Below are 15,966 nucleotides of genomic sequence, written 5' to 3' on the forward strand. Positions count from 1 at the left end.
CATATGTCAGCTCACAATCCTCAGAATGGCATGTGGGGTTAGCAGACTTGCAGTGCAGTACTGGTCACCGGAAGTGAAGGGTCTATAAATAGCATGGGAAATCCCAGTGTTTTCACAAGATAGGGGTATATTTAAAAATCATTATGGAGATTAGGCTTCACATCACAAGAAGCAAAATGCACCTATAAAATGTACAGAAATGTTTTTCCTTTCAGAAACTGTTTAAATTTTTTAAATAAGATGAGAACTTTTTTTCACAGCACTATGAGGAACAGGGGTAATTTCTGTGTAGGACTATTTTTGCGTACGTTCCAAATGCTCATTGGTTGAATTGGTGGTCTGTAACCTTAACTCCAATACGGGATTGATTATAACTTTTTCTCTAAGTGTACTATCACAGTGCTAGTACTTGTCTATGAAATTAATTATGCAAATTTGACTCTAAGAAATGAAAGATTTCCATGATTTAAAGTGCTGTTTAGCAAACGGGGCAATGGGATAACATAAATTTATATCGTAAATCATATTTTTACTGTCGACATTTCCACATTTTTACAATTGGCAGATGATGCAATTAGAAAAAAACGTGTATTTTGAAAACAATAAAAGTTGTTAAAACTTAATTAAATCTGTACCTTTCTCAAAGGTAAAACAGAATGGCATATTGTTTTCGAAGTATGGAATGAACGTTTCCTTATTGTCGTAAAGCGTCGAAAGTAACGGTCAGTTACTGTATAATTACTGACAATTTTTCAACTGAAAAATCTTGTTTGCATTTATTTTATGACTTTGGAAAAAGGTCCATTACTGATCTCAGCACAACAACGTTCCTTTCTGTTAAGCATTTGGTTGAAGACAGGTATATGCTTCATATTACTAACCAAGTTAGTCTTAACCAAACCCTCAAATTTGTTAATCTCTCCTTGCAGGCAACTAACATTAATTTTTCAGTAGGCAGTGGCTATTTTGTGGGCTCCAGCAAAATAACTTCCACGGGACCATTTTACTTGCTCTGGCAAAATAGCCAATCATCACAGCTTTCACTATTTTGAGGATTTTAATTATGATTCTTATTATGATTTTGTCTTGTTTTTATTAAGAATATGAAATAAATATATTTTAATAAATAATAATTTTATTTGATGTATACTGTCTTAGTTTCCCAGTAAAATCAAGTTGTTCACTTAACAAGAAGTAGATTAATTAGGAACCTGAAAAAGGAAGACATGGTACAAAGCATCATGATAAAGCAATATACCAAATATCTAAGTATTCCCACCAATAAAAGCTGACAAATCTTCAAACGGAAATTTCTATTATGCTTCACCTCAAAAAATTGCTTCATTGTATGGTAAATAGGAAGTAGATAAAGAAGGAACCTGGAAAGGGGATACACGGTACAAGTCATTATGGAAAAGCAATACACCAATGATCTAAACATTCCCTGATTGAAGAAGAGAAAACATAAAAGATGAACAACATATTGACTGAAGATAACTGGCAATAAAAAACTTCAAAATCTTGGATATCATTTCACTAAGAAATATCAAGGTCTTGATATTGTGACACAGGTATAAATAATTTGAAAATTAAGAAACAGAACTGATTAATGTAGTTTATATAAAAATGTCACATAAATATCACAATCAGTTCAAAATTATGCCATCATCCTTAGAGCTCCATCTAATCTTATAACCTCTCCATTCAATAGAGGGTTCTCTACAACACACTGTACCATGTGAGCATACTCATCAGGATCTCCCAAGCGTTTTGGGAAGGGTATTGTTGTTGATAAAAATTGTTTTATTTTTTCGGGTAGGCTGGCAAGCAAGGGTGTATCAAACAAACCTGAAATTAATAAGTAAAACATTTTTATTCGTGTTTTCAACATTTTTTATTACAGTTTATCAGTTAGCTGTATGTGCTGGATGCTTTTATCACCAATTAAAAGTACATAATATTATGGCAACAAAAACAAAAAAACAAAAAATCAAAAACAAAAAAAACACACACACAAAATAAAAACCAAAAAAAAACAAAAAAACAAAAAAACAAAACAACTGAATCAAGTTTATGGTCTGATAGATGGACAGTACTGCTTCATGAAGTACATAGCCTTGAAATTTTTATTCTTTTTTAGCATTTTAGGTTGTCAATTAAATTTTGTGGCCACTTAATTTCTTGACCAATGCTATCTCAAACATGTATTCCACAACAAATTAACTTATTTATTTATTCTTCCTTGCAAATTTGCTTGCAAAAAGTTGCTTTACAATATTTAAGCATAGTATTAAACCTACCTGGAGCTATAGTTACACATCGAATCCCCTGAGTAGACAAATCTCTAGCGATTGGTAAAGTCATGCCTACAATGGCCCCTTTACTAGCAGAGTATGCTGCTTGTCCCATCTGTCCATCATATGCTGCAACACTTGCTGTGTTGATGACTACACCTCTTTGTCCATCTTCATTTGGTGTATTTTTTCCAATAAGGCCGACTGACAAACGTATCACATTAAAAGAACCACAAGTATTTACCTGAAAAAAAAAAAGAAACAAAAAATTACATAAGTACCTGGTATTTTAATTAAAATAAACTTTGAGAAAGTTATATTTTAACTGGCACAGGAATTTTATTGCTAGAAAATGAAATAAACTAATATTTAGTGAGCACACTCATAATACAAAGTATCCCACCCACCCCCTTTTTCACTCTTAAAAAAAGTGGTCCCCCTTGACTGATTTTTATGAAGTTCAATCCCATCCAAATTTTTTGTATGCCTAACAATCTAAAAGGTTTGGAGAAAATCTATCAGAAAATGGAGGCACTTTCCAAGCCAAAATCCTAAATCAATGATAAGACAAATCTCTAGTGATTGCTCATAAATAAATAAGTTCCTCCACTAAAAAATTGTCCCCTCTTCAATTTTTGTGAAAATCATTCCATCTAAGATTTTATAACTATTAACCTTTCACCAAAGTTCGAAGAAAATTGATTAAAAATGAAGGCAGTATTCAGGCAACAACATGTTATGGCGGACAGCTGGATGGGTCAATAACATTATTACCTCCAAACTTGTTGCACAAGGTATGAATTACATGCCCTGAAGGGTGTCTGGAATAAAATTCATCAATTTGAGTATGTCCTTATCCTACAATTAATGGAATACTACAAAATGGTTGCTTGACTAAACTAGTATCTGACAAGAATGTCAATCAAACTTCAATTTCAAGCTTTTCAAAAAACAATAAGAAACTGTTAGCAAAGCATACTAAAGGATACCCTACCTCCTGGCCCTGACCAAAGGAACCATACTACCCTACCTCCTGACCCTGACCAAAGGAACCAAAGATACCCTACCTCCTAGCACTGACTAAAGGAACCAAGGATACCCTAACTCCTGGCCCTGACCAAAGGAACCATACTACCCTACCTCCTGGCCCTGACCAAAGGAACCATACAGTTAAAATATTAAAAAAAATATCAAACTGAAAGCTGATGTTGCTTGACTCTAATACTGAATTCCACAATATTGCACACATGTACCTATATAAAGCTTTCATAAATATCATGTGGCTGTGATAAGTCATTGCAGAGAAAACAAAAATGGTGTCGATCAACAGAAAAACGGACCATGATCACTATAAAACAACCACTCTTTATGGTATTAAAAAAGCCAGCTTTGATGTTCTGGTATGGATAAGTGGTCAATAACCAAGGCACCTATAACATGATCTTAATTTTTTCCTCATATTCAGGTAGGCCAATTGTGTTTTTACAACTAAGACATACAAGGTCCAATAAACTTGTGTTTTTTTGGGGAATTTCATTATCTTATTTTAAAGTTTCAGAGCTGCCTGGTCCAATCAAATCTTAGTTAGACATTCCACATGTTCTGCTGTGAGGTTAACTGGTCCACATGCAGCATTTCAAATAATCCATAACTAAACACTGTTTTGATTATTGATGTGACACCAGAATGTTGAAAGAGTATGAAAAAATTCACACATTGGGAACCTCCATTCTGCAGAATAATATTTCTGGCCACACTATATTGGATCCATATTTTTTTACCATTCTTTTCTAGTATTTAGCTCCATTTTAGCCACATTTATCTTAAAATGAAATTCACTTCTTGTAGGTAATATGAAGTCTTTTTATAGAACATCAACTAAATGCAGAGTCATCATGCTTTTCAAAATCATAAATTTATAATTTACGTTTACATGAAAATAATTGGTCATTTTCATTTTTAATTTGGTTGAGATATTTTAATAAAACTGGTTTACTCTTACGTCAGTTAACTACTCATTTTGGTGCAATTTTCATTTCATAATAATTTCAAAAAAGTCATTAAATTTCTTCAGGATGACAAAAAAACACTGCATATTATGACAATATCTTGATATGGTGGAAACAAGCATGAAATTCTTTTCCCATATTTTAACAGGTAACTTTCTTTTCATATGACCATAAAGTAATTTATACCATTACCAGTAATTGACATCTATATCAAAGTAACATTTTTTTTATATGAAATCAGAAGCAGAACATTGAGTTTTATATACTGATTTATATTTCGTGACAAAATTGTTTGTATGGGAACTGCCGTTTTCCCACTCAATTAATAGCTCATAACCATCTTTTTAATTTAAACTGTTGCAAAATTACATTATTTTAGCCTATTTTGACAAAATTTTCTAAATAAATACCATATGCTTGTTAAGTATCAGTAGAATAATACCTTTTAAATACCTTGAGAAAATATCTAATTCAATGCACATCTTTTCTTGTTAAGAGTTACAGACTCCTTCATCTTAACAGTTAAAAAAGACCTTTCAATACAGTAGCTATTTAAGGTAATGTTTTCATCAAGATGTCTTTCATTTTAGTCTTTGATCAGTCATTATTTCGATAACATTTGAGTCCAGAGTTTTATTAAAAATAGTTAAATATCAACAATAACAGGTTAGGCAGCATTAGGTAATTCCTCCTGTAACCATAATCCTTCTCTGAATGCAGCCAAATAGGCCTTCAAGAGTTCACACAATCATAGCTATTTCTATAACTGGGTTTTTTAAAAATTTGTTTGCAAAATTGGGCAAAAACCCTCCAAATGGATTCTTTAAACTAAGGAAAATTGAAATGATAAAAATTGCCTTGACAATGGTTGTTGGGACTCTGATAATGTTTACCTATCAGGGTTTGTATTTTTGTATACTAAGGCTTAAAGACAAATGGATTAATTGATTGTGGTATAGTGTTCTCTGGTCAATATTTCATGTATTTCAGGATGAAAACATTTTAATTAATTGAACAAATCCTGCTCTATCAGAGTTTAAAACTAAAATTTTCGTAGCCAATATGTAAATTTATTTTCAATGACAGCAGAAATTTAAGAAGCCCACATCAAATTTGAGGGGCCATTCACCTCATGGACAAGTGGACCCCTGCTAATTTCAAACCTTGCTTATACTAAACAGCCATTCTGAGTCTGCAGATAAGCAAGTCACACCATCTAGGACACATCAGTCTGATTCTGAGACAACCATACTTAAACTAACATGCATTGTAGTGCCTATTCTGATTCTGAGGCAACCATACTTAAACTAACATGAATTGTAGTGCCTATTCTGATTCTGAGGCAACAATACTTTAACTAACATGCATTGTAGTGCCTTTGAAGGATATTGAGTTCAATAATATTTGCATGCCTGTTCTTGAATTGTATACATTTCATTGCTGTACAGCAACTTATCTATGATACTACTGGAGATTATTACAGGTGCTACGGGTGAAAAGACAGATATGGTTGGTCACTTTTCCCTCACACAATGGTTCAAGATATTACACAACACGTTTAACTTTATACAATTAAATACAATATTCTGGTTCTTGGAAGATCATATATAGAATTCAAAAATCCCAAGCATATATGTTGCAAATTTTGATATGCTGTACACATGTTTCAAGCAGTAACCTCTCATCAGCGGCATTAGAATCAAGCAAATAGAAAGAACTAAATCTAAAAATTAATGGCAAACAAGAAGTACTCAAAACCAAAATTCAAACCTTGAGGGTTGGGTTCTACCATGTGCAATACAAGGAATGAAGCCTCAATGCCTTGGGCATTTTGAAATTTATAATACTACCAAATTTAATTAATATGACAAAATAAAATTTTAATAAAAACACATTAAGTCGACTGAACGAAATTTTGACAAAACATATTTGACTTTATCTATCAGCAAAAGCATTTGAGTTCATATACAGATTTCTACATAAAACAAAAGGCTCTCAGGAGCCTGAATCGCTCATCTAGTAATTTTTCACCATTCAAGGGCAATAACTCTTACAAGGAGTTGTCTGACAACTTTTATCCCTGAAGACCTTTTTAGGCCTTACAATAAGGATATTTCAGCAATTGAAAGAATTTGGCTAAACCTAAAGGTTTTGGAGATAAAATATGCGAAAAACTACTGTCTGACCCCTATGTTCTATTTTTAGTAATGGCAGTCATGTTTTTTCATGAATCAACAATCCCAACTGTCAATTTGTCTGGGATACCCTGAGGAACATATATGTCAACTTTCATTGAATTCTGTGCAATAGATTTTGAGAAGATTTTCACAGTTGCATATGCAAAAATCCAAAAAAAACTGTTCCAGGGGCAATAACTCCTACATCAAATGACCAATCATTTTGAAAAATTCGGCATAGGTTCATTTCATGATGCTGAACAGTATTATCCTACCAAAAATTTGCTAAAGGCAATGGTTTTTGAGTTATTTGCAAAAAACTGCCATCTGACCCCTATGTTTTATTGTTAGTAACGGCGGCCATGTTTTTTCATAAATCAACAATTCCAACAGTCATTTTGTGTGAAATACCCTAAGGAACATAAATGCCAACTTTCATTGAATTCTGCAATGGATTTTGAGATGAAGATTTTCAAAGTTGCAAATGCGAAAAATGCAAAAAAAAACTGTTTCAGGGGCCGTTACTCCTACATCAGTTGACCAATCATTTTGAAAATCTTGGCATAGGTCCATTTCATGATGCTGAACAATGTTACCCATGCCAGAAATTTGCTAAAGGCAACGGTTTTTGAGTTATTTGCAAAAAACTGCCATCTGACCCCTATGTTCTATTTTTAGTAACAGCCGCCATGTTTTTTCATGGATCAAAAATCCCAACACTCATTTTGTGCAGAACACCCTAGGGAACAATGATGCCAAATTTAAAACCTGTCAGTCAAGTACTTTCAGAGGAGAAGATTTTTAAAATTTGTCCACTACGGCGACGATGGACGCCAAGTGATGGCATAAGCTCACTTGGCCTTCGGCCAGGTGAGCTAAAAATGGCAAAAGACTTTGAAAAGGGTCATAATCCCAACATGGCTTAATGGATTAAAACCAAAATATGACCAGAGATAGATCTCATTATGCTAAACACATTTACCCGTGTCAAAATTTAGCTAAAACTTACGGTTTAGGAGATATATGTGAAAAACTACTGTCTGACCCCTTTGTTCTATTTTTAGTAAGGCGGCCATGTTTTTCGATGAATCAAAAATCCCCACATCAGTTCTATGCAGAATACCCCAAGGAACATTTATACCAAATTTGGTTCCAATTAGTCATGTAGTTTCAGACGAGAAGAGTTTTGTATAATTTATAACGATGACGACAACGGACCCCAAGTGATGGCAATAGCTAAAAACAGCACAGAACATACATGTGCATTTTTTTTTTTCAGAATTATCTCCCAATGGAAAATTCTGATACAGTTCATTTTATGGAATCTAAAAAAAAATGTGAAAATAAAACATTGCCAATTTTTTGTCTCAATTACTTCTATCATTGTTCTAAAATGGTCTGAAAAATGCAAAAACAAGAGACTTCAAAAACATTTTATAAAATGCAACTATCTACTAAATGGTACACATACAACTGAATTTACAAGTTCCTCTCTACATAATTAAAATATTGTCAAATGCAAACCAATACATAAGGTCTATGAATATTACAAATTTGTGTTAAATCTGTCTACCATAAGACATAAACACGTTAATTAATGAAGTCTAACTTATTAACCACACCTAATACTCACATTGATTACTCTAGCAAAGTCTTCTAATGTATGTGGATGGTCTTTGTTGAAGTTGTAAGTCTTAAATGCCACCCCCACTCCTGCACAATTGACTGCTACATCAAGTCGACCATACTTGTCTTGGGCTATCTCTAATGCTTTCTTCACATCAGCTTCAGAAGTAACCTGCACAAGTTTGAAGTAGCAGTCTTTATAAAAATTAGGCAGGAGCATGTCAAAAACCCATCAAATTCAATGTGATTTCTTGTTCAGAAATAGTTACTGATCACATAACAAGTTTTAGTATTTCATTTGGTTGTTGCCCTTTTGAGATAAGATTGTACAAGAAATTGACCTGTTTAATTTTAGTGGAAGATATATGTATGATTTTCTCTAAAGTGCAGGTCTGAATACAGAAATAATTATCACTATATGAAAATATAGCATATGTAGATTGGAAAAGCATTGTTTGTTTGGTGGGTTTTTCTAAACCATGAAACACTTAACCATTGGCACTGTCTGAAGTTTATATTGAGGGATTTTCATAAAGCTAAGTCAGCCTACTTTTACATACATATAGATTTACATGTAGTAACACACACAATAAACAGATGTTAAGAAATTTACATTGCCCAGAGGGTTTGACAGTGAAAGAGAATGTATTTCTTATTGACCCAATACAAAAGGTCAATCCATATTATAGCAATCAAAATGAATAAAGAGAAACAAGACAACAAAGCAAGTTGTATACATGTACAAGAAATAGGATTAGGGGGTCAGGCACTAGACCATGTACCATCTAACCAATTCCAGGTAAAATTGTCTCAATAAAAATCAATAAGTTGAAGAGATCTAAAATTAAATGCTTTTTAAAACGGCCCATTCTGAAAATTTCAATCTGAATGACTGATTGTTCTGTCCAACTGTACACCCTACACTAGATTATCCCTATTTTATCTCCAGTTCTTTACTAAATTGGCATCTATTACAGTTATTTATTCTGTACAGCGATAAGAAGGAACCAATTTAAGATACCATATTTTTCATGTACCCATTTGATGATAGTTAAAGAAAGATAACTGTATTTTAATTTCATTATTTGAGTATGGTTACAATGCCCCATTTTACTTGGAACTTTTTTAATCCATTATACATTTCGTAATTAGTACAATATCTGGGAGTCCTGATGGTTTTTTTTTAATTGTTTGAATTTTTTTCTATCAATAAAGCTTATCCATAATCATTTTAAAATTCTTATTTGTTAATGCTTGATTACTGAAGGGTTGAAAATATTAGTGAAATTCAAATGCAGTTCTTTCATTTTTTTTTTTCAATGTAGATTTTCTGCTGAATTTTCAAGCATTCATAACAACTTGAATATAAGTCAACTTTTGCCTTTTTTTAAAGAAAATTAAAATCTAATATCATTAGTGACAGAAACTGCAAACCATGTTTAAAAAAATGGATGTCAAGCTATATAGGTACCCAATGGAAAAAGCATTATAAATAATTGTGCTATTGTGTCTAAGTCTAACATGTATAGAAGATTTCGCCAATCTAATTAGTGAAGTCATATTCATATTCATTAATTTGCATATCATGTCAAAGATTGGCAAATAAACAATTGATTAGAATCCAAATTTTCAAAACTTTATAACTTTGTTATTTTATATTCAATTTTTTTTCTGCAAAATGTTTCATTTAGACAAAATAATTCATATTTTGTAAGTGCATTTACAGCTCTTCCTCTTGAAAAAAATAAATTTGAAATGAATTTTACATGTAAACTTCATTTTCATATAAAATTATTTTTAATTTTTTTATGCTCATAAAGTCTAAATACCGAATATATATTTAAAAATTCCATTGATGAAAAGTTTTATTGGCAGTGTAGGGAACCAAAATAATTTTTTAATTACCTTAAAAAATGAAAAAGTTATGATGATTTAAAATTGATGCCCCATGCCACTCAATGGATTTTTTGCCAACCAAAAGGAATTACAGGTAAGTGATGACATCACAAAGAACTCTCCTATTGCTGTAATCATTATGATGACAGCACAAGAAAGGTAACTCGTGTTAAAACTCATAATTGAAGTGTTATATACTGTATGTCATACATGTACATGTATACATTAAAGTTATTAATTTTGTAACAAAATTTTTTGTTAAAGTTGCCTTAATTCCTTTTTTTTTCATTTCTACAATTTTATTGCAAATATAAAGGTTTTAGGTAATCAATGTGCCAAGTAGAACGCAATATATAATCACCCTGGGTTGGGAGTGAAATATCAAGTTAAAGACATCTTATTACCATATGACATTAATACCCTTGAAATATATATTTTAATCTTTGTAAAACTATAGCAGACGTATTTAGTACTCTCTTATTCTTAATTATAGAGTTAAACCTTGGTTACTTTGAACTTTAAGGGACCATCTCAATATGTTCCAATCATTGGGACTTTGAGAAACAGGCCTTAAGGGATTTCAGGATATTTTTAATTTCCTCCCTCGAATTTGATATAATCTACAGCATGGTATTAATATTTCTATTATTAGTAAATAAAAATTATGCCTAGTCTTAATTAGAATTATGGTTCACTTTAAGTTGTTTTGCCTAGCTTCAAATGCAGTCTTAATTTGGTTGATTTATTAACCACTCACAAACTTCCTGATTCAAAAAAGGTGTTCACGGGCAAAACAAAACCCTACAACAAGGCAAATTATTAGTCTGGCTTAGTTCATTTTGCCTAGGTCGTATTATAAAAGGCTAGAGATTTGTGTTTTCAGGGCACCATGAAAGGAAGGGGTGGCAAATAATTACAAATGGGTTTGTGCTAAAATCAACCTTGATCTTTATTTTATGGAACTTAAAATTGTGCTTTGTTTGCAAATAAAAAAATTCCATTCTTTATTTTCAAGAGACCACCTATGGATGGATCAACAGGTAATAGGAAACAAGACATTCTTTTTCTTGGCCAATCTTGTGGGGGAATGAAAAGTTGGTACTTGAGTTTGGTCAAGTGAGTGAAGTTTGATTATGGACATTTTCTAATACACTATTTGTATGCTGTCATAAAACAATACTTAGTTAATGATAGAATATTGGTGAAATATTGTCCAGGGTGAGGTTTTTTTTTTCAAGAACCTGCAGATTTGCAATAATATAACTTACATCTGTGGGGCTAAACACACAATTATCCCCCAACTGTTCAGCAACCTCTTTTCCTTGTGATTGTTCGAGGTCACAGAGGACAACTCTGCCTCCCTGTCTTACAAACCTCTCTACAGTTGCTCTTCCAAGGCCTGACGCTCCACCAGTTACCAGTCCAACTAAACCCTAAAGAAGATAGCCATAAGTCAATATTTTAACGTGCTGTATATTAAAGTCATCGTGTGTTCTAAATTTTTTCTTGTATATAATAATAATAATTTTTTCATATGTACTTCACTACACAGTACATTCAACAATTACTTCATGATGATGAGGAGGATACAAGCTTAGTATTAAATATCCACTAATGCACTTAATGGACCTAATGTGACATTAAAATGCATACTACTGAAAGTAGCTAGAGTTGAGAAGTCCAAAAATGGAAAAATGATAATTCAGGATCTGTTATACTATTGCTCCAAAAATATTCAGCAGTATGGAGTAAAATGGGTATTCAGCAAATTAAATTTTACCCCTTGCTCATGAGAAGGCACTACTGAAGCAGAATGATTATGACATGATATCAACACATTCCTGCAATTTGCATGTATCCTGCTGTTTTAGACCAAGGTTTGATCATACATGTACCAAGGCATGTCCTACTATTCCTGGATTTGTCAATATTTCTTCAGAAGGGTTTCATGCAGCATGAACCAGGTTGAACCAGTCTCATTATTATAGCTAGTCATGAAGTTTTGATATTTTGTAATTGGAACAGTGTGTCAGCAACATCCAACATGTTTAGATGCTCTTGAAACATATATGGCTCAAAAACATTCTATTGTAAGTGACAAATTTCATTTATAACATATGCAAATAGGAAGTGATTGTTAAAACTTTTTACCTGGATGCACAGCATGTGTTATGCAGGAAGTAGTGCATGCGGAGATATCAATGATATAACATAGCAGTGCATTATCAACAAAGGAAAATGTTACCGGAGTATAAATAGCCCAAAAGCCTAAAAGCCACATGAAAATATCCATGTAAAAAGATAGACTTTTTTCATATTATCATATTTCACTTTAGTTTCGTTTTATTAGACTTTAAACAAAGGGGAGTAACTTCTACAAAACTGTCATCCCACAGACTGGTTTACTGTCAAACTGGAGAAATGGACAGCAGTAGACTTCAAATTAAAATATTCAATTTAATAGAGCCACTGTAAGTACTTGGACACTTTTAAATAACTTATTTCAAACCATTCATGTACTTACTTGCATTTATTTATTAGTGCAATAATTTGAGAAAATACATGCTTTACTCCTCCTATTTTCAATGAATTTCAAATAATGGATCTCCTATACTTGGTGATTGCAATACTGGTATACCAATATTGTTCACAATACTGGTATAAAAAAAATATTCCAGTATTGTGATTTTTTTTCAAAATTTTGTACAATACTGGTATAACAGTATTGTGTTAATTGGTATTGTAATTGTGTCTTTAATTGTTATGTAAACACTTCGTTCTCCACAACTGTACCAGCTCCACCAAGATCAATAGGCATGTTCACCAACTTAGTTTGCAGACATCACCACTGCTGTAACTTTGATCTATTGATTCCATACGTAGATGATGTATAACCATTTGTCTAATGTGACTCTGGACTTTTCAAATAATGAACCAGTGTGTATGGTTCGATAAGGTTGTCTCTTGGTACATCTCTGATTGGTACACCTCCAGCCAAAACCATCAGATGTAGTACTGCTTGGTCTGCTGACAAACTCCATGGTTTGGGTAAAAGACATACAATTACAAGCAATAATTGCAGTAGATTCTTTGCTAAAGATGACTTTTGGTGCTAGATCTGTGTAGAATTTTGCCATGTTTACTGAATGATGGCTACAGCAAATTTAATGGCCATTTGTGGTCAAGTTACTCATCATGGCCTGTATTTTATGAAACACTTATCTTTAAACATAACATCAAAGACATAATGAAGAACTTTAAAGAAAAAATAATGAAGATCAATGACATCAAAAAGGTTTAATTAGATACTGATAACTTAATTATCTAGATGATATAGAATTATTTAGAGCATCAAAGAACTTTGAAATTAAATGAATTAAAATAGTCAATTATAAATGATTAAAACAGAAAGTAAAATAAATGACTGTTTATTGTAATGATCATTTAATCATTGCAATATAAATTTCAACAATAACAAAATAATAACTTTATTTTGCAGACATACCCACATAAAAGTTTTCATTACAATTTAAAAAGAAATGTTTTTCTTCATCAATTTTGTAGCATATTTGATGTAGATGTTCTTCTCTAGAAATATTTCTTGTATCTTAAAATTTCTAATGGAAGATAAGAAGAGTTAATATTTTTATTCATATTATTTCATTTTGGTCTGGTCTGGTATTTTGCAATAATTTATTGTGCACATATACTGGTATACCAGTATTGCGACTGCCAAGTACAGAAGATCCCAAATAATTGAGTATGTTTGTAGTAGCAAATGACTCTGTCAGATGATCGTCGTCATTTTTTTCTACGTTATGTATGGTGACAATGAAAATCATACTTTTAAATTTCCTATTTTGGACATCGCACACTTGTTTCTCAGGTACTGCAAAGGTCGACTGTGGGTAAGTTAAAATTCATTGCTATAATTTGGCAATCGATTCCAAATAAAATTTCACTAATAATTACAAAACTTCAATCAAAGTTTTATTGAAGAAAGAAATACTAATGTATATTTTCTTTAAACATCCATACACTACACTCCCATTGCTTAAGTCAATCGACAAAAATGATTTATGCATTTAAATAAAACAACTATCGACACAGGATTGAAAGTAAAGTACAGGTTTTAGCACTTAACTGATACCTTTGAAAATCTGGTTACCAGTTTACTTTCTTTTTTAACTTGCATGATTATGGAGTTAACACGTTCGATTGATAGCATAATGAAGTCCGACTGGTCAGATCTACTCTCTTTGAGTGGAAACATAAAGGAACTGATGGCACGGGATTGTGAAAGGTATAAGTTGAAATAGTATAAATCCTATAAACATAAAGAGCTTTACAAATTAAAATGTATTCTTTATTACTTCAGCATATAATGATATTGTGCAACACTTTGAAATACTGCTTCGTTAGTCCAAATTATTATGCTGTCTTGAGTGGCTAATTATATGACCCCAAAAATTTATGGAATGACACTCTCATTGCCTTGATCCCTTTTGGGATTCAGTATACGGGGCTATTTTCTGATTTGGGCGGCCAAATCAGAAAATAGCTCCAGACACTGAATCCCAAAAGGGATTGTCATTGCCTGTGCTGTTGTCTATGTCATTGACATCAGTAGGCATAATCCCTTTTTGGGATTTGGCGCTGGAGATATTTTTTTAATATCTCCAGCGCCGAATCCCAAAAGGGATTACAGTAGGCATAGACACTAGTCCCACAATTAACATTCGAGGTTGGAATGTTTTCCATTTTTATGGTATGCAAGCCATTTTAGCACATTCATAACCGCAAACACCCGACAGCCTAATTTGCAGTCTCATTGGGGAAAGGGGAAACAGTAAATATTTTTGCTCAGTGGTGGTCACATTAAACTGTGTACTGCAAAGCAGTTTATTTTTATTAAGCTTGGGCACCTCCATGTGACATAAATGTCAGATTAAAAAAAACACTTCAGTGAACATTATAAATAACTGGACTACTGCTACTAAGGGGTAGAAATTAATTTTTGAGACTTGCCTTCCCCCATATATTTTTTTTCAATGATAATTAAGTCAGCCTAGATTTTTTTTTATCCCTTTAAAAAATAGTCGAGGTTTTTTTTCGTCATGGCAAGAGGTTAAGAATGCACAGGACATCACCATAACAATTTTCACAGAAATAATTTTAATATATGTTATTGATTAAGACCTGTTTACGCTATTGCAGAACCTCGAGATTGAGGACTTCAAGGCTAAACCACCTGACTGTTCTTGCAAAACCTCTCCATTCAAATATGGTCCTTCTGGTCACGTCGTTACGGGAGATTTAACCATTATCGAAAACGAATCTCTGCTTAATATCCTTTCTAAAGGTCCCAAGTACCGTGAACCACGCTCCATAAATTGGAATTATAACTTTAAAGTTCTTATGGATGCCGTCGAGGACTATGCAAGAAAATGGATAAAACGAGAACAAGAAGACATTGATTCTCTGTCAGAGTGGTTGAAGGCTGTGAGGTCTTTAATTTTGAAACGAATGAAAGTTTTAAGTAGGTCAATGAGTGCCAAGGCTACATCAGTTTTCAAAGACCCCGATGTAGCAAAAACATTGTCTACTATACATGACAAATGTGTTGTCGTACCAGCAGACAAAGCCCAAAACAACATTGTTTTTGTCTGCAAAACGTTTTATATCCAATGTATATTATCAGAGGTAGACGTAGAAAATAATAGCAGTGATAAGACCTACACTGCTACCACTCTTTCCAAAGAAGAGATTGTGGAAAACCATAAATCTGTGCTATCCTCTTTTGGTCTCTCTACCAAGGACGATGATTGTGATTTACCGTCTATGTACTGGATTCCTAAACTTCACAAGAATCCATACAAACAACGTTTCATAGCTGGATCTGCAAAATGTACCACCAAATCTCTTTCAAAACTTTTAACTTCTATACTCACAACTGTCAAAGAG

The 15,966-nt window shown here is 32.6% G+C and overlaps 2 protein-coding genes across 3 annotated transcripts in view; one reads left to right on the top strand and one right to left on the bottom strand.

Annotated features, from left to right (window-relative positions):
- Window positions 1-1,602: 1,602 nt before the first annotated feature.
- On the bottom strand, window positions 1,603-13,927 carry LOC148627680 (3-hydroxyacyl-CoA dehydrogenase type-2-like). Its single transcript, XM_088577013.1, has 5 exons — window positions 13,847-13,927; window positions 11,271-11,435; window positions 8,114-8,278; window positions 2,301-2,538; window positions 1,603-1,848 (listed from the first exon to the last, which is right to left on the bottom strand). The coding sequence occupies exons 1-5, from the start codon at window positions 13,868-13,870 to the stop codon at window positions 1,658-1,660; spliced, it is 783 nt and encodes a 260-aa protein (XP_088433139.1). The 5' UTR covers window positions 13,871-13,927; the 3' UTR covers window positions 1,603-1,657.
- A 232-nt stretch (window positions 13,928-14,159) lies between these two features.
- The window catches only part of LOC148627681 (ataxin-10-like), a 36,632-nt gene continuing 34,825 nt past the window's right edge, over window positions 14,160-15,966 (top strand). For both annotated transcript variants that reach the window (XM_088577018.1, XM_088577021.1), the window contains exon 1: window positions 14,160-14,305. In XM_088577018.1, the coding sequence (XP_088433144.1) occupies window positions 14,196-14,305 (110 nt within the window). In that variant the 5' untranslated portion in view covers window positions 14,160-14,195. The remainder of the gene's footprint in view (window positions 14,306-15,966) is intronic.

The sequence above is a fragment of the Perna viridis genome, chromosome 1 (assembly GCF_037379345.1).
Source record: "Perna viridis isolate PV_CMFRI_1.1 ecotype Kerala chromosome 1, ASM3737934v1, whole genome shotgun sequence".
NCBI classification, from domain to species: Eukaryota; Metazoa; Mollusca; class Bivalvia; order Mytilida; family Mytilidae; genus Perna; species Perna viridis.